Source organism: Pseudophryne corroboree, chromosome 3 (assembly GCF_028390025.1).
Source record: "Pseudophryne corroboree isolate aPseCor3 chromosome 3, aPseCor3.hap2, whole genome shotgun sequence".
NCBI classification, from domain to species: Eukaryota; Metazoa; Chordata; class Amphibia; order Anura; family Myobatrachidae; genus Pseudophryne; species Pseudophryne corroboree.
Window position 1 is genome coordinate 612,376,571 of NC_086446.1, and position 19,963 is coordinate 612,396,533.

General features: G+C 48.0%; 1 protein-coding gene across 2 annotated transcripts in view; it reads left to right on the forward strand.

The window, feature by feature from the left end:
• Window positions 1–19,963, forward strand: part of HERC4 (HECT and RLD domain containing E3 ubiquitin protein ligase 4) — a 222,644-nt gene that overhangs the window by 177,758 nt on the left and 24,923 nt on the right. Inside the window, exon 22 of one of the 2 annotated variants that reach the window (XM_063961614.1) lies at window positions 9,595–9,880. In XM_063961614.1, the coding sequence (XP_063817684.1) occupies window positions 9,595–9,865 (271 nt within the window). In that variant the 3' untranslated portion in view covers window positions 9,866–9,880. Of the gene's footprint in view, window positions 1–9,594; window positions 9,881–19,963 lie in introns of those variants that run through there. The other variant, XM_063961615.1, reaches the window with a different exon arrangement.

The window sequence follows — 19,963 nt, forward strand, 5'->3', positions numbered from 1 at the left end:
GTAGCTCCAGCGATTTGTTGAAGATCTTGGGGAACATGAGGGCGAGCAACCCGCACATGTTCTCAGGGCAGATGGTTACACTCCGTCAGGACCCGGAGCTTTCCTGGGTTTGGCCCTTTTGAACAATGCCTCCACCTCTTCTTGGGCGACTTGCAGTGCCTGGAGTTGGCCGTCGGTGTTCGGGGCATCGTAGAGGTGATTGTTTGGGTCGCAGGGGACTTCTTTTGCGTACCTGCAATAAAAGTGGTTCAGCTCGTCTGCTAAGTCTTGGTGCATGGTGGTGGACTTCGATGTTTTCTTGTAGTTTGTTATGGATTGCATTCCTTTCCATACAGTTACGGGGTCATTGGTGGAGAGATCATTTGTCAGCTTGTCCGAGAACCGCTTTTTCTCTGACGTCCTAGTGGATGCTGGGAACTCCGTAAGGACCATGGGGAATAGCGGCTCCGCAGGAGTCTGGGCACAAAAGTAAAGCTTTAGGACTACCTGGTGTGCACTGGCTCCTCCCCCTATGACCCTCTTCCAAGCCTCAGTTAGATTTTTGTGCCCGACCGAGCAGGGTGCAATCTAGGGGGCTCTCCTGAGCTTCTTAGAAAAAGTTAGTTTTAGGTTTCTTATTTTCAGTGAGACCTGCTGGCAACAGGCTCACTGCATCGAGGGACTAAGGGGAGAAGAAGCGAACCTGCCTGCTTGCAGCCAGCTTGGGCTTCTTAGGCTACTGGACACCATTAGCTCCAGAGGGACCGAACACAGGCCCAGCCTCGGAGTCCGGTCCCAGAGCCGCGCCGCCGGCCCCCTTACAGAGCCAGAAGCAAGAAGAGGTCCGGAAAATCGGCGGCAGAAGACATCAGTCTTCAACAAGGTAGCGCACAGCACTGCAGCTGTGCGCCATTGCTCCTCAGGCACACTTCACACTCCGGTCACTGAGGGTGCAGGGCGCTAGGGGGGGGCGCCCTGAGCAGCAATAAAAACACCTTGGCTGGCGAAAATACACCACATATAACCCCCAGGGCTATATGGATGTATTTTAACCCCTGCCAGAATACAGCAAAACGCGGGAGAAAAGTCAGCCGAGAAGGGGGCGGAGCCTATCTCCTCAGCACACGGGCGCCATTTTCCCTCACAGCTCCGCTGGAAGGACGTCTCCCTGACTCTCCCCTGCAGTCCTGCACTACAGAAAAGGGTAAAACAAGAGGGGGGGGGGGCACTAATTTGGCGCAGCTATAAGGGAAAAACACTCTTTATAGGGTTATCCCAGTATATATATAGCGCTCTGGTGTGTGCTGGCATACTCTCCCTCTGTCTCCCCAAAGGGCTAGTGGGGTCCTGTCCTCTATCAGAGCATTCCCTGTGTGTGTGCAGTGTGTCGGTACGATTGTGTCGACATGTATGAGGAGGAAAATGATGTGGAGGCGGAGCAATTGCCTGTAATAGAGATGTCACCCCCTAGGGAGTCGACACCTGAGTGGATGGGCTTTATGGAAGGAATTACGTGACAGTGTCAGCTCTTTACAAAAGACGGTTGATGACATGAGACAGCCGGCTACTCAGCTTAGGCCTGTCCAGGCGTCTCAAAGGCCATCAGGGGCTCTAAAACGCCCGTTACCTCAGATGGCAGATACAGATGCCGACACGGATACTGACTCCAGTGTCGACGATGAAGAGACGAATGTGACTTCCAGTAGGGCCACACGTTACATGATTGAGGCAATGAAAAATGTTTTACATATTTCTGATAATACAAGTACCACTAAAAAGGGTATTATGTTTGGTGAGAAAAAACTGCCTGTAGTTTTTCCTGCATCTGAGGAATTAAATGAAGTGTGTGATGAAGCGTGGGTTTCCCCCGATAAAAAACTGATAATTCCTAAAAGGTTATTGGCATCATACCCCTTCCCGCCAGAGGATAGGGCACGTTGGGAAACACCCCCTAAGGTGGATAAAGCGCTCACACGCTTGTCAAAACAGGTGGCACTACCGTCTCCTGATACGGCCGCCCTTAAGGAACCTGCTGACAGAAAGCAGGAGAATATCCTAAAATGTATATACACTCACACGGGTGTTATACTGCGACCAGCAATCGCCTCAGCCTGGATGTGCAGTGCTGGGATGGCTTGGTCAGATTCCCTGACTGAGAATATTGATACCCTAGATAGGGACAGTATATTACTGACTATAGAGCATTTAAAAGATGCATTTTTATATATGCGTGATGCACAGAGGGATATTTGCCGACTGGCATCAAGAGTAAGTGCGCTGTCCATCTCTGCCAGAAGAGGGTTATGGACGCGGCAGTGGTCAGGTGATGCGGACTCCAAAAGGCATATGGAAGTATTGCCTTATAAAGGGAAGGAGTTATTTGGGGTAGGTCTATCAGACCTGGTGGCCACGGCAACTGCTGGGAAATCCACATTTTTACCCCAGGTAGCCTCTCAACATAAGAAGACGCCGTATTATCAGGCGCAGTCCTTTCGGCCCCAGAAGGGCAAGCGGGCAAAAGGCTCCTCATTTCTGCCCCGTGGCAGAGGGAGAGGAAAAAGGCTACAGCAAACAGCCAGTTCCCAGGAACAGAAGCCCTCTCCCGCTTCTGCCAAGTCCTCAGCATGACGCTGGGGCTTTACAAGCGGACTCAGGCACGGTGGGGGCCCGTCTCAAGAATTTCAGCGCGCAGTGGGCTCACTCACAAGTGGACCCCTGGATCCTTCAGGTGGTATCTCAGGGGTACAAATTGGAATTCGAGACGTCTCCCCCTCGCCGTTTCCTAAAGTCTGCTTTACCGACGTCTCCCTCCGACAGGGAGGCGGTATTGGAAACCATTCACAAGCTGTATTCCCAGCAGGTGATAATCAAGGTACCCCTCCTGCAACAGGGAAAGGGGTATTATTCCACGCTGTTTGTGGTACCGAAGCCGGACGGCTCGGTGAGACCTATTTTAAATCTGAAATCCTTGAACACTTACATACAGAGGTTCAGATTCAAGATGGAGTCACTCAGAGCGGTGATTGCGCCAAGGGTACCTCAGGTTTGTGGTACAGAACTGTCACTATCAGTTTCAGACGCTGCCGTTTGGATTGTCCACGGCACCCCGGGTCTTTACCAAAGTAATGGCCGAAATGATGATACTCCTTCGAAGGAAGGGAGTTTTAATTATCCCTTACTTGGACGATCTTCTGATAAGGGCAAGATCCAGGGAACAGTTGGTAGTCGGGGTAGCACTATCTCAAGTAGTGTTGCGGCAGCACGGTTGGATTCTCAATATTCCAAAATCGCAGCTGATCCCGACGACACGTCTTCTATTCCTAGGGATGATCCTGGACACAGTCCAGAAAAAGGTGTTTCTCCCGGAGGAGAAAGCCAGGGAGTTATCCGAGCTAGTCAGAAACCTCCTAAAACCAGGCCAAGTGTCAGTGCATCAATGCACAAGGGTCCTGGGAAAAATGGTGGCTTCCTACGAAGCAATCCCATTCGGCAGATTCCACGCAAGAACTTTCCAGTGGGACCTGCTGGACAAATGGTCCGGATCGCATCTTCAGATGCATCAGCGGATAACCCTGTCACCAAAGACAAGGGTGTCTCTCCTGTGGGTTGCAGAGTGCTCTTCTTCTAGAGGGCCGCAGATTCGGCATTCAGGACTGGGTCCTGGTGACCACGGATGCCAGCCTGCGAGGCTGGGGAGCAGTCACACAGGGAAGAAATTTCCAGGGCTTGTGGTCAAGCCTGGAGACATCACTTCACATAAATATCCTGGAGCTAAGGGCCATTTACAATGCTCTAAGCCTAGCAAGACCTCTGCTTCAAGGTCAGCCGGTGCTAATCCAGTCAGACAACATCACGGCAGTCGCCCACGTACACAGACAGGGCGGCACAAGAAGCAGGAGGGCAATGGCAGAAGCTGCAAGGATTCTTCGCTGGGCGGAAAATCATGTGATAGCACTGTCAGCAGTGTTCATTCCGGGGGTGGACAACTGGGAAGCAGACTTCCTCAGCAGGCACGACCTCCACCCGGGAGAGTGGGGACTTCACCCAGAAGTCTTCCACATGATTGTAATCCGTTGGGAAAAACCAAAGGTGGACATGATGGCGTCCCGCCTCAACAAAAAATTGGACAGGTATTGTGCCAGGTCAAGGGACCCTCAGGCAATAGCTGTGGACGCTCTGGTAACACCGTGGGTGTACTAGTCAGTGTATGTGTTCCCTCCTCTGCCTCTCATACCCAAGGTACTGAGAATTATAAGACGGAGAGGAGTAAGAACTATACTCGTGGCTCCGGATTGGCCAAGAAGGACTTGGTACCCGGAACTTCAAGAGATGCTCCCAGAGGACCCGTGGCCTCTACCTCTAAGAAGGGACCTGCTCCAGCAAGGACCCTGTCAGTTCCAAGACTTACCGCGGCTGCGTTTGACGGCATGGCGGTTGAACGCCGGATCCTGAAGGAAAAAGGCATTCCGGAGGAAGTCATCCCTACCCTGATCAAGGCCAGGAAGGATGTGACCGCAAAGCATTATCACCGCATTTGGCGGAAATATGTTGCGTGGTGCGAGGCCAGGAAGGCCCCAACGGAGGAATTTCAACTGGGGCGATTCCTGCATTTCCTGCAAACAGGAGTGTCTATGGGCCTAAAATTGGGGTCCATTAAGGTTCAAATTTCGGCCCTGTCGAGTTTCTTCCAGAAAGAACTGGCTTCAGTTCCTGAAGTTCAGACGTTTGTCAAGGGGGTGCTGCATATACAGCCTCCTTTTGTGCCTCCAGTGGCACCTTGGGATCTCAATGTAGTTTTGGGGTTCCTCAAATCACATTGGTTTGAACCACTTAAATCTGTGGATTTAAAATATCTCACATGGAAAGTGGTCATGCTGTTGGCCCTGGCTTCGGCCAGGCGCGTGTCAGAATTGGCGGCTTTATCCTGTAAAAGCCCTTATCTGATTTTCCATTCGGACAGGGCGGAATTGAGGACTCGTCCTCAGTTTCTCCCTAAGGTGGTGTCAGCGTTTCACCTGAACCAGCCTATTGTGGTGCCTGCGGCTACTAGGGACTTGGAAGACTCCAAGTTGCTGGACGTTGTCAGGGCCCTGAAAATATATGTTTCCAGGACGGCTGGAGTCAGAAAATCTGACTCGCTGTTTATCCTGTATGCACCCAACAAGCTGGGTGCTCCTGCTTCTAAGCAGACTATTGCTCGTTGGATTTGTAGTACAATTCAGCTTGCACATTCTGTGGCAGGCCTGCCACAGCCAAAATCTGTAAAAGCCCATTCCACAAGGAAGGTGGGCTCATCTTGGGCGACTGCCCGAGGGGTCTCGGCTTTACAACTTTGCCGAGCAGCTACTTGGTCAGGGGCAAACACGTTTGCTAAATTCTACAAATTTGATACCCTGGCTGAGGAGGACCTGGAGTTCTCTCATTCGGTGCTGCAGAGTCATCCGCACTCTCCCGCCCGTTTGGGAGCTTTGGTATAATCCCCATGGTCCTTATGGAGTTCCCAGCATCCACTAGGACGTCAGAGAAAATAAGAATTTACTTACCGATAATTCTATTTCTCGTAGTCCGTAGTGGATGCTGGGCGCCCATCCCAAGTGCGGATTGTCTGCAATACTTGTACATAGTTATTGTTAACTAAATCGGGTTATTGTTGTTGTGAGCCATCTTTTCAGAGGCTCCTCTGTTATCATGCTGTTAACTGGGTTCAGATCACAAGTTGTACGGTGTGATTGGTGTGGCTGGTATGAGTCTTACCCGGGATTCAAAATCCTTCCTTATTGTGTACGCTCGTCCGGGCACAGTATCCTAACTGAGGCTTGGAGGAGGGTCATAGGGGGAGGAGCCAGTGCACACCAGGTAGTCCTAAAGCTTTACTTTTGTGCCCAGACTCCTGCGGAACCGCTATTCCCCATGGTCCTTACGGAGTTCCCAGCATCCACTACGGACTACGAGAAATAGAATTATCGGTAAGTAAATTCTTATTTTTGCTATCCTGATTTCTTTAGTCAGAGAGTTCTGAGTTCGGTTGTATAGTGCTCTGTCACCGCTGCTATAGGCCTCCTCTTTGGCCCGACGAAGTTGCCTGAGCTGGGCGTTGAACCAGGGCTTGTTGTAAATGCGGTAAGTCTTGGTAGGAACACACATGTCCTCACAGTAGCTGATGTAGGATGTGAGAGTGTCTGTCAGGTCGGTTACCGAGGCTTCGAAGACCCCCCATTCCGTGCAGTCGAAGCAGGCCTGGAGCTTCATCTTAGCCTCGTTGGTCCATTTTTTAACAGTCTTGATGATGGGATTAACTGCTCTCAGCTTCTGTGTATAGCTAGGGAGCAGGTGGACGAGGCAGTATTCAGATAGGCCGAGTGCAGCACGCAGGATAGACCGGAAGGCAGACTTGAGGGTAGTGTAGCAGTGACCAAGGGTGCGCCCTTCCCTAGTGGGACACGTGACTTGTTGTTTGTACTTGGGTAGCTCCTTGCTCCAGGTTAGTTCTGTTGAAGTCACCCAGCACTATAAGCAGAGAGTCTGGGTGTTTTTGTTCTATGTCAGATATGCATACGGCCAGGTGGTGCAGGGCTTCGTTCGCGCAGGCGAGGGGGGGGGGGGGGTGTACACTCCCACAAGGACAATTGAGGCAAACTTCCCGTCGGGACTAGAAGGGGTTATAGTTAATAATTAGCATCTCCAGGTGAGGGCTACCTGATTTGCCTAGGATCGTGACATTGGTGCACCATCTGTCATTGATGTAGAAGCAGATGCCACCACCCTTCGTTTTTCCTGAGAGAACCTTGGAGCGATCAGCCCTGAAGAGACTGAAGCCCGGCAGAGACATCTGGTTGTCCGCAATATGGTCGTCCAGCCACGTCTCTGTAAAGCAGAGGACGGACGACCCTGTAATGCCTGACCCTGCGCTATCCAGAAGGAGGGACAGTTCGTCGAACTTGTTTGCCAGTGAGCGCACATTTGAAAACAGGATCGCGGAAAGTGCAGACCGGTGCCCTTGCCGCTGCCACCTCACTAGGGCGCCTGAGTGACAGCCTCTGCTCTGAGCCCAGGTCCTTCTACTAGGGCCGACGTGAGGGCCTCCGTCATTCTCTTTCCGGTGCCGGCAATCCACCTGCCAGTCACCGATCGGGCTGAGGGAGGCGCGGCCGCTCGGTCATCCGCTTTGGCGTCCACAACGTCTGCATCCCTGCCACACAGGGCAGCGAGGGCTGCAAGGGCCGCTGCTCCACCCGCTGACGGGCTTGAACGTGGGGTAACTACCGCGGGAGCGCTCCAACTTAGGAGGGCTTCCCTACTGTATTTGGCCACCGGTGGGGTAGACAAAGGCAGGGGAAAACAAGGGGAAACAGGTATTTTGGCTGAGCTGCGTAGCTCCGAGGCAGCCATCTGCAGCGCCATCTTGGATTGTAATCGCTATAATCGTTGTTGCTATAACCTATTGCTGCTTTTTAATCCAATGGGTATATTTGAAACAAGTGATGAATAAAATAACTTTGCTTTTTCTGTTGCTGATTTGGTCAGTTATTCCAGGACAAAGCAGGCTCATGGAAAGGTGTTTGAATCCAATTCCTATTGTCTAGGTGTGAAAGATCTCAGTGTGAGAGGCCTTTGAAGTAGATTTCTTGTGGGGGTGTCCTGTGCAATGGCTCCTGCAATCTGAAATGAACAGTGACCCTTCAGTAATTCAGAGCCTGAATATGCTGTATATTAGTTGATTAAGAAGTCAGAGTTATTTGTTGCTCAGAGAACAGAGGTGAATGATGTCTAAGTGAGGGTATGGATGGAGCCAAAGAGAGGTTGTAGTCCACTGTACCCTGTCTGGGATGTCCAATGCAGAGTACAGTAGATTCCAAACTGAAGGACTTCTCAGTGGAGAGATGCAGAGGTTTTTCGTTCTACTTTTCTTTCTGCAGCAATTCATCTTAGATTACGAAGTTATTTTTACTCAGAATGTTTTATCTATGTTAATGGTTAATGGTTAGTATGTAATATGTGTTTTAACATGAATAATGCCTGCAGGGCTAGAATTTAGCCCATGCTGTTGTGCCCTTTTCCCAGACCGCTGGCAGTGACCCAGCCGACACAACTGAAAGTTAGGGCCATTGCAGCTGATATTTATTAATACCCAAGTCATTCAACATCTCTGCAAACATCTCTTCTTTACTAGCTATATTTAAATGCGTAGTTGTTTGTTAGAGAGGGGTTGTAGCATAATAAACTTACTTTATGGCGCCCCATTGTCTGTCCTGTTAAGTAGTGAGAAATTAGACAGAACTCTGAGAGCAGATGCTTTAAATTAGACAAAGCGAATTCTGCATCAATTGGGCGCTGACTGCTATTTTACAGTAAGTGATTTGACTGTCATAATCTTCATACAAAGAATGTTTTAATCAGTTTAAAAAGACAGACTAGACTGTGTATTAGCCTAAATCTCTACATATTAAGCCCAGTACTCACGGGCCGATCAAGGAGAGATGCGTGCTGAGCGAACCGCTCAGCACACATCTCTCCTGCCGCTCAGCACAGCGCGATCTGTGCTGAGCGTGCGGGGGGAGACGGGGGGGCCGCTCACTTCACCCAGCGGGTGAAGTGAGCGACCCGCTAGATTGGCCTGCATGCAGGCCAATCTAGCAGCGGCGATAGCGATGTGCGGGGCCGCGCATCGCTATCGCCGAGGGGGCTACACACGGAGCGATCCTGCCGATATTCTAAGCAATCTAGTCAGATTGCTTAGAATATCGCTCCGTGAGTACCCCCCTTTAGTGTTTAAAAAAAGGTGTGAATGATGTGAGATACAGAGTAAGCTATGGTTGGATCAGTATTTTAATATATTGTCTTATGACATTAAAAGCCTAAATGCTGAAAGAAAAAGCTTCCTCACATCTTTGTTACATATAATAATGAGATAACTGCCTGATGTCGGTCTTACTCACCCTTCTGTTTTTCGCTGACAGGCTGCATCTAAAGTGACTAAATAAACTGTACTATAATATATATATATATATATATATATATATATATATATATATATATACATATATATATAATATGATAAAACTAGTAGAAGCACAAAATGCGTATTCTTAATAAAGGGACATATAGAGAATGCTGAGAACGGATGTAATTATGCCGCCGGTCACATAACTACATCCCATTCCCAGCATTACCGACGCCTGCATCCCGACCCTTCAAAATCCAGACAGTCAGCATGCCGACTAATACCGCTTTTATACTAAAATTCCCGGGACGCAGCTGGGAGCCTGACATGGGTGCTGCCCGGCTGTGACCCGGGGTAACACCAATAGGGAGTGAGGAGTGTGTGACATTATCATTTTTATTTAGGATGTGGTTCTTTTGTAAATATTGCCAGGTTGGTAACGTCCTATTGCCAGGTTGGTGACGCGGTGGGGGCATCGCTTGAAGATCACACGATTGCAGCTCGCCACCGATCCCGCATTGGTATGGTGACCGGCGGGATTCAAAACGACGGTCACCCATACCCAACCCCTGGGAACATCCAAAGTGCAGAATACTTGCTAGCTCAGGACTACTCATGATTTCGGTTGTGGAAAATGCATCTTTATTTACAAATATTTCTGTTGTAATTCTCAGGCATGAGTTTGTCGATGCCTATGTGGACTACATCTTCAATCGCTCGGTGGCTTCCTTATTTAATGCGTTTCATGCAGGCTTCCATAAAGTGTGTGGAGGCAATGTTCTAGAGCTCTTCCAGCCAAATGAACTACAGGCCATGGTTATTGGCAACACCAACTATGACTGGAAGGAGCTAGAAAAGGTGAGCAAACCCAAATACTTTCATTGTTCCGTGGTAATTTTGGAGATTCCAGACACTGAACACCATATTTCGGCCAATAGGGAGTGAGGAGTGTGTGACATTATGATTTGTATTATGGATGTGGTTCTTTTGTAAATAAGCAAAAATTTAGTGTTACAAATATTCTTATAATAGTTGAAGGAGAAGAGAAACCGGAATTATACGTGTTGTGTAGCGCTTTACTGCTTTAAAATAATGCCTAACCTACTGTACAGTACAAAATATTAAATAGCAGTGAATCACAGACTCACAAGATCATAAACTTTAACTAGAGGTGACAATTGGATTCCACCATGTTTTCATGCATAGCAGATGCATTTCACACAATGGGGCAGATGTATTAACCTGGAGAAGGCATAAGAATGTTATAAACCAGTGATAAATGCAAGGTGATAAACGCACCAGCCAATCAGCTCCAATATGTAAATGCAGAGTTAGGAGTTGATTGCCTGGTGCGTTTATCACCTTGCATTTATCACTGGTTTATCACTTCCTTATGCCTTCTCCAGGTTAATACATCTGCCCCAATGTGTTCTTTTTCGATGGCTCATATGGGACCACTTAAGCAGCTCTTTATATAGCTGATCAGTAATGCCCATTAATAATTATAATCTGGTTAGACTGCCCATGCATTGGCCAAAACTGCATGGAAGATTCAGTGTCCAACTTGCTCATACACGTACCGGTGAGTGGCCAGATTACTTTCTCGATCACTCAAGCCTATTAATGAGATTGAAAATTGCCTCAAACCAAGACTAATAGCAGTTGCCATCTGATAACATTTAATAACATGTCCGATAATGATCTGAATGATTTTGATGACATTATTATCAGGCACTGCAGACATCTTGAGGCAGGGGCGTAATCAGAACTTTGTGTGCGCCATAACAACATATTGATGTGGCCCCTGTCCCAGTGCTTCTATAGAGATACCTTTCTGCAGGAGAGTAGTGCCTTAGTTAACGTTATGCCCAATAATAGTGCCCTAGTTTATTTTCTGAACCAGTGTAGTGCCTTAGTTAATGTAATGCCCCATAGTAGTGCCCTAGTTTATTTGCTCAACCATTGTAGTGCCATAGTTTATTTTATGCACCATAGTAGTGCCCTAATTCACGTTATGTCACATTCTTTAGATTGTAAGCTCTCACGAGTAGGGCCCTCTTCCCTCATGTGATTATCCTTTTCTTACTTTAATAATCCTCAACTGCCCAAATCCTGTAGTTCTCGGCCACCATGATACTTATCTCAGTGTCGTTTACTGATGTAGTTATGCTTAGTTACCCTCTACTTGTCCGATATTGTCTTCAACTGTAAGTCATTGTTTTCCTGTTTTGATTATGTGCATGTGTACTCTGTAATTGGGTGCTGCGGAACCCTTGTGGCGCCATGTAAATAAAGGATAATAATAATAATAATTGTATGGCTGCCAGTACACATTATGCAACACCGAACCCCCAATTCACATAATATGTGACAAAATTACATTTAGTGTCCCCAGTTAATATTATGTAACATTATAATATCCTCCAGTTCATTTTAAATCACATTACAATGAGCAGGTCCAGTGGCATACCCACATATATTGCAGGCACCCAAGCAAAAGTTTGTAAGGGCCCCTATCGACTATCCAGTGGTGTAAACCTAAATATAACACATGTAAGTTTAAAAGGGAAGGTGGACACTTCTCCATTCTGGACCCCATAGCAGCTGCACTCCCTGCACCTAAAGGTAATTCTGTTGTCTGTAATGAAATTATTAAATATATTTAGAATATTCATGTGGATATTAACTTTAAATTAGAAATCTATAAATATTAATGAAACCTAATGGATAAGAATACTGGTACAGGTTGAGTATCCCATATCCAAATATTCCGAAATACAGACTTTTTTTTTTTTAAATTCAATAAGTTTTTATTGGTTTTTACAATGCTTTAACATTTAAACAATGCCTAGGGCAGCTATAACAAACATAGCTCACTAGACTTAAACACTTATACAAATAGAAAGTAATAAAACAACATGCTTACGGTATTTCATCAATAGCATAGTGTGACGTGGTGTTATGTACCTCATTCGAAGTCATAAATAGCAACAGAGCAGTGATGACCCGGATTTTCTAAATATTATACACACATCTTATTATCTTTTGTCATGTCAGTATCGTGCCTTAGAATCTTTGAATCCGGCTGGCCATGGGCCACCCACCCCAGGGATCCTGCACAGAGAACACCCATATCGGTTAGTTAAATAAATCTAGGGATCAGCATTATTCATCCGTGAAGCGAAATAGCGAGAGCTCAACCACTTTCCCCATATAGCAATAAACTTTTTTTCCGCATTCCTGGCCAGATATACACATTTTTCATGTATAACAGAGGCATTAACCAGAGCAATCCAGGATTGTGGTGCTGGGGCTTCATTAGCCATCCACAGTCTGGCTATGCAAACCTTGGCCAGAGCACAGAGGTTTACAACATAGCGTCGACTGGGTGGATCTAGAGCCTCCTCATCTATAGTTGCCAATATACAAGATATAGGTGTAAGTACGGTAGAGGGGATACCCGTAGCCGCTATGGCACGTATAACCGCCTCCCAAAAGATTGACACCAAGGGGCATACCCATATCATGTGCCAAAAGTCTGCTCCCAGACTGCCACACTTGGGACATTTTGAACTATGGGATCCCCCTATATGTGACAATCTCAGAGGTGACATGTATACTCTGTGGAGCACGAACAACTGAATTTGTTGATATCTAACAGACGATGTTGAAAGCCGGCTCGATCCCAAAGCACCCTCCCACATATCATCCGATACTGGACCTAGATCAGTTTCCCACTTGGTCCTGAGGGCGCCAAGGGGGTCTATATGGTGCATTTGGAGTAAACAGCCATATATTTTGGAGACTAAATGACTGGATCCCACCGTCTGCAACAGCAATTTGACCGGGGAATCAGTGAGTGCCGGCGGGCCATCGGGGAATTGGGCAGTCATAGCATGTCGTAATTGAAGGAATCGAAAAAAATACGCTGAAGGGACATTGAATTCCTGTTGAATCTGCTGAAAGGATTTAAAAAACCCGCCAGTGTATAATTGTCCCAGTGAAGTTATTCCCCACGGTTCCCACACCTCCCTGACTTGAAGCTGACACAACTCCGGCAATCCGTATTTATTGTCCAGCGGAGTGTCAGGGTCAATGCCCTGCCCTGCAATATCCGGTGTGCCTGTCTCCAAATAGTGATATATTGTTTAATAAGTGGTAGTGCCGACCCCTTGACGCCTCCACAGAGAAGTAGTCTCAGTGGGGAGCCACCGGGATACTCCTGCAGCACCGTCTGCGAGTGCAGACTTGAGGTGTCAGAATCATTAACCCATTCCCATAGATGTGCTAATTGTGCTGCAAAGTAATAAAAACGAAAGTTGGGAAGAGCCAGCCCCCCTGACGTTTTGGGCCTGGTCAGAGTAGTAAGTTTCAACCGTGCCCGTTTACTAGCCCAGACCAAAGAGGACATCAAAACATCTATCTGTTTGAAAGTTTTCTGGGGGATATATATTGGGGATTCTTGTAGTATGTACAGGAGTTTGGGCTGAAAAACCATTTTCACCAAGTTAACCCTCCCTGTAACTGTCAGGGGCAGTTTCCCCCAGACTTTCACTTTATTGCGGAGATAAGATATTTGCGGTGTAATATTAAGAGAAGTAAATTTATGAGGGTCATTGGATACCCAAATGCCCAGATATTTAAAGAAATTCACCCACCTTAGAGGAAGAGCAACCATTGGGGAGGCCGGGACCTCGCCCTGTAGCGGTATAATGGAGGATTTCTCCCAATTTATCAGGAGCCCGGAGTAACCTCCGAACTTATTAATAATATCTAAAATCTTAGGCATAGACTCAGCATAGCGATCCACAAATAGCAGGATGTCATCGGCATATAAGGCTATTTTCTCCTCTCTGGTGCCCACTGTATAGCCAGCAATCTCAGGGTTCGCTCGCAGAAGACAAGCAAGGGGTTCAATGGCCATCGCAAACAGGGTAGGGGACAATGGGCATCCCTGACGAGTACCTCTAGCTAATGGAAAGGAGTGCGACACAAAGCCATTAACCGCCACCCTAGCCAGTGGAGAGGAGTACATCAAACGGACAAATTTGATAAAACTGGGGCCTATACCAAACTTGCGCATGATACTCCACAAATATTCCCATTCCACGGAATCAAAGGCCTTAGCGGCGTCCAATGAAACTACTATGGATGAGGTTGCCTCACGGGAGACCTGGAGATGGGTAAATAATCGTCTGAGATTAATGGATGTTGATTTATTGGGCATAAATCCCGTCTGATCTGGGTGTATGAGCTGCGTAATGACCTGATTTAATCTACATGCTAGGATTTTGGCCAGAATTTTAATGTCGGTCGGAAGAAGGGAGATAGGTCTGTAAGACTCAACTTTCCTATGGTCCTTATCGGGCTTCGGAAGGACAATAATCAATGCCTCCGCCATAGATAATGGGAGGGATTCCTGTGTAAATATCTGATTATATAACTCAAGTAATTGGGGGACAAAAAAATCTAAATGGCGTTTATATAACTCAGACGGTATGCCGTCGAGCCCCGAAGCCTTCCCATTGGGGGCAGCGTTGATCGCAGTCGCAATCTCCTCCGGTGAAATAGGTGCCTCTAGGAAGTCACGTGCCTCACAAGTCAGCAAGGGGAGCTGTATAGTCTGTAAATATTCTTCCAATTGCATCGGGGTACAGTCTAATTTAGAACTATATAACCTCCTATCGTACGACACGAATTCCGACGCAATCTGTGGGGTCTGCAGTAAAGTGGTACCGTCTGAGGCCTCTATTTCAACCACGGTATTAGCGGACCTCTTACTCCGTGCCAGGGAGGCCAAATATGAACCTGGCCTATCCCCGGAGGCGTGAGAGGAGAAGAGAAGTCTATGCTGAGTCTTTTCCATTAGATATTCCCTCCATTCCCCCTGAGCTGACAACCATGCAGATTTGGAACTATCCAAGCAATCCTGTAAATATTGTGCCTCTGCAGCAACACTTATGGTCTCTAGTTCGGACTCCCGGTGCCTGAAAAATGTTTTTAAATTAGCCACTCGTTTAATTAGGGTTCCCCGCAAAAAGGCCTTGAACGCATCCCATAAATTAGAGATAGGCTGCCCAACCTTGTTTATCTCGAAAAATTCCCGCCACGCGGCCACCAGATCGGAGCCATCTCCCATATGTACTAGCCAGAACGGATTGAACTTCCACACTGTCTGGCCTCTAGAGCAATTAAAGTCCAGGATCAATGTTAAAGGGGAGTGATCCGATATACCCCATGTCTCATATTTGCTATCCCGGACCCTAGGAATCAGATCGCTCGAGAGAAGGGCCAGGTCAATCCTAGAGAACGAGGAGTGGGAGTGTGAGAAACATGAATATTGTTTAACAGATGGATGTCTCAGTCTCCAGGGATCAACCAGGCCCAGCCCCGACACGACATCAGCAAAATCATTTCTACCGGAGTGTGGACCGGAGGGATTAGCTGAGAATCTATCCATCGCTTTATCCAACACATTGTTAAAATCTCCCACACAAACCACGGGTGTTCCCGGTGACAAGGCCGTAAACCCTGCAACCTTTTTCAGGACATCGGAGGAGTACGGGGGAGGCACATACACGGACAGCAAAAGCAAAGGGGTACAGTGGATCTTACACTTTAAAAAAACATATCTCCCCCATGGGTCCGTTTGTACTGACTCCAGTACAAAGGGAACAGTCCTTTTTACAAGAATAGAGACCCCCCGAGAGGCAGAAGTGTGTGTAGAATGGAATGCCCACCCTACCCAATGCCTTTTAATGGCTAGGGTCTTGCTGCCCACCAGGTGAGTCTCCATAAGACATATCACATCAGCGGCATATTGCTTAATTTGTCGAAGCACCAGAGATCTCTTAATCTTATCATTGAGTCCCCGTACATTCCATGACAACATCCTAAGCCCAGCCATGAGTGGTCGTTTTGGTAATAATAGAGGCTGCAGCCCACAGCCAGCCAGATCCACCCTCTTTGAATATAAGTAAAGGGCACCACCGCTCAATTAATAGATTCGTAAGCCACACACACTCAAATTCTAAGTATCCATACCATAGACAACCGTAGCTATTAACTTCCCCCCTCCCCCCACCCTGTACACTACTCCCAACCTGCAGCATACTTGGATCCCTTAACCTAACACCGGCTCAGACCCAGAGCACACAACCAGTTATACTCTGGGTGGAGCCAATTATATAATGGCCCTAAGATAGAGAGAACAAAACACAAACAAAATATCCCCAGCCATTAGACGAAATTGCCCCCATACAATAGAAAAAGGGGGCAAAACATACAAAGTCACCCCCCGGGACTTAAGAACAAAATATGATTGGGTATATTCGGGCCACTAATATATTCCTCCTCTCCCCCCAGCTCTCCCCTCCCCAGCATCCCAGCAATATGCATATAATGATTGGCCTGCGTGAGAAGAGTAACAGGATAGAAAATAGGGCAGGCAATTATCCCCCCTACCACCCTCACGCCCTCAGGGAGCAGCACTGAGATATTTAAACATTTTTCACATCCTGCATCCCCACAGTATATATGCAGATAATCTTATCCTGTACATAAACTCTCTTGCACCCATAGTCACAGGAATTAATCACGGATCAGCAAGAGCCCGTCTCGCCGGGAAGCGTCTATCCAGCCATACCATCGCCTCTCGAGGAGTCGCAAAAAATTTAGTCTCGCCATCAGCTACCACTCGTAATCGTGATGGAAAGAGCATGGCGTACGGCAAATCAAGTTCCCGGAGTCTCCTCTTAACAGGCAGAAATTGAGCTCTATCTTTCTGCACCTCCACCGCAAAGTCTGGGAAGACCGATATTGGCGACCCGTTCCATTTTAGGGGGCCTTTCGTACGAGCAAGTTTCAGAACAGTATCCCGGTCGCGGAAGTGCAGGAACTTAGCGATGAAGGTACGAGGTGGAGCCCCCGGAGGCAATGGGCGCATCGGAACCCTATGAGCTCGTTCTATGGTGAAATGAGGCGAGAATTCATCGGGACCAAATGCCTTCCGAAGCCATGTTTCTAGAAATTCCTCAGGAGATGAGCCTTCCTCCTTCTCGGGCAAACCAATGAAACGGACATTATTGCGACGTAAGCGTCCCTCCATATCCGTCAGTTTTTTGTGCACATCAGTCATCTGAGACTCCAAAGTATCAGTACGCCGTCCCAGTGGAGTGATAGTATCCTCGACATTGGAGATACGGGTTTCGGCCTCACCCACCCTCTCTCTCACCCGTTGTAGGTCCTGATGGTTAATGGAGAGATCAGACTGCACCTGCCCAATTTTGTCAGCCAAGCGGGCCTCACTAGCTGTCACGGCATCCAACACTCTTTGTAACGCAGCATCAGGCAGTTCAGATGAGGCAGAGCTGTATGCAGGAGAGGGGGGCGAAGACTCAGCTTGCGTAGTTTCCCTCCTCTATTGTTGGGGACTGGGGTTACGGACAAACTTCTCCATTGCGCCCGCCGCCGCGTTTTGTTGGCGGCCTTTCACCATCTTGGACAACACAATGCCACCGTATACGTCCAATTATGTATCAAAGCAATGCAGACCGAGAGAGGAGACGCAGGCACTAGCGCGCCGTGTGAGGGCCAAGAGGCACGGGACAATTATATATATATATATATATAAAAGGACCAGTGTTGTTGATTGTGTTGCTGCGTGTCGGCACTATGGGTTCGGGAGCTGTAATCAGGATCAGGGAGTCAGGCACTTTCCCACCTTAACAGCCAGCACTTTCCTGAGGCAAAGCAATGCAGGTTTTCACTGTAACAGGCACCAGTCTCCAGGCACTTCCAGCAGGGGGGGTGTGGATAGGAACAGAACTGAGCCTGCTGCCAACCCCAAGATGGCGCCCGGGATACCCCACAGTCAGCACAGCTGGTAGTATACCCTTAGGGGTGCAAGGGCTCCTGTATTAGGCAGCGGGAGGTGCCCTCCAGTCAGTGCTCAGGCCTTTCCAAGTTACGTCCAGAGCTGTCAGGAGCGGGCAGCGGAGCTCCGTGTGCGCGCCCGCCAACCGCAAGATGGCGCCCGGTGGCTTTTCGTTACAGCACGGCCGCGACAAGCGCCCTGGTCATCTGGCGGGGAAGAGGAGCAGACTGAGGCGCTGTTCGGGTGGCGGGGCCCCCGCGCTAGCCGCTCACCGGCCGCGGGGTATGTCAGGCAAGCCGGGTGGGAGGCGTATGGTGAAGTTCCCCTGCAGCACTATTCAAGATGGCGCCGGCTGCATGCAGATCTGGAACAGCTCAGCCCTTCCAACGGTCTCAGCAGGGACACCGGGCACTGTATCCTCCCAAAACGAGGTCCAGAACGGGCAGCAGATGATGAGGTATCCGTACAGGGCCACTTGTGCAGTCACTCAGGGGGTGCAGGATATATTCAGGACGTAGTCGGCTGGGGAGCTAGGAGAACACGTCCTACTCCATATCCCGTCAGGCCACGCCCGCCCCCCCCCCCCCCCCCCCCCGAAATACAGACTTTTTTGAGTGAGACTGAGATAGTGAAACCTTTGTTTCTCTAACGTACTAGTGGATGCTGGGGACTCCGTAAGGACCATGGAGAATAGACGGGCTCCGCAGGAGACTGGGCACTCTAAGAAAGATTTAGTACTACTGGTGTGCACTGGCTCCTCCCTCTATGCCCCTCCTCCAGACCTCAGTTAGAATCTGTGCCCGGAAGGAGCTGGGTGCATTCTAGTGAGCTCTCCTGAGCTTGCTATTAAGAAAGTATTTTAGTTAGGTTTTTTATTTTCAGAGAGCTTCTGCTGGCAACAGACTCTCTGCTACGTGGGACTGAGGGGAGAGAAGCAAACCTACTAACTGCGGCTAGGTTGCGCTTCTTAGGCTACTGGACACCATTAGCTCCAGAGGGATCGAACACAGGAACTTAACCTTGGTCGTCCGTTCCCGGAGCCGCGCCGCCGTCCCCCTCGCAGAGCCAGAAGACAGAAGCCGGCGGGTTGAAGCAAGAAGACGTCAAAATCGGCGGCAGAAGACTCCACACACACTCCACACACACTACTGAGCCTCATTTTGACTTGTTTTTAGGACATTACATCAAAGTTAGATCAGCATGTAGTGTGTGTTTCCACTTTAATTTTGAGGGTGACTCCAAATGCAGACCTCCATGGGTTAATAAATTTGATTTCCATTGATAATTTTTGTGTGATTTTGTTGTCGGCACATTCAACTATGTAAAGAACAAAGTATTTAATAAGAATATTTAATTCATTCAGATCTAGGATGTGTTATTTTAGTGTTCCCTTTATTTTTTTGAGCAGTGTATATATGTGTGTAATAAATATATATATATATATATATATATATATATATATATATATATATATAACCTCCACAAGGGTAAAGGGCTTCTTATGTGAGGGGGGGAATGTAGGTAGACATTTTGTGGGGCTACGGATAAAGAAAAAAAGAGAAGATAGCCCGTACATTGATAAATATACGTAAAATCACACACCTGTACACATACATGCTGTCCCATACCTAAACACATACACGCAAGCATACATTCACTCACATATAGTCACGCACCTGTATACACAGTCACACATGTATACATACATGCACACATATATGTACACACACACATATTCATGTACAGTCACACACATGCTCAGATTCATACAGACACACATATATAGTAGTCACACACACATACAGTGCCCCTTCCCTTTGTCACACTCACTGTTTAGGGTCTTCTGCTGCTACACAGTGAGCTTCTGTCTCCCATGTTGCTGGCTGGACTGCCGCTGTGTACAGTGCCATGTAGCCCCGCCCCCTTTCGGCTAAATCTTCTTCTTCAGCTCAGCACTGCTGTGACGATTAAAGGCAGCTGGGGAGTTAGCTTGTTCCCTGTGCCCCCTCTTTATCCAGCTCTGCCGGGGCGGGCACAACGTGCGAGTGCATAGAAGAAAGTGAAAGTAAACTACAGCTCCCGCAGCAAGGGCTGCTGGGAGCTGTAGTTTATTTTCAGTTTATTCACAGCAATGCTTTGTGCCCGGCCTGTTAGGCAGACGCAGCAGC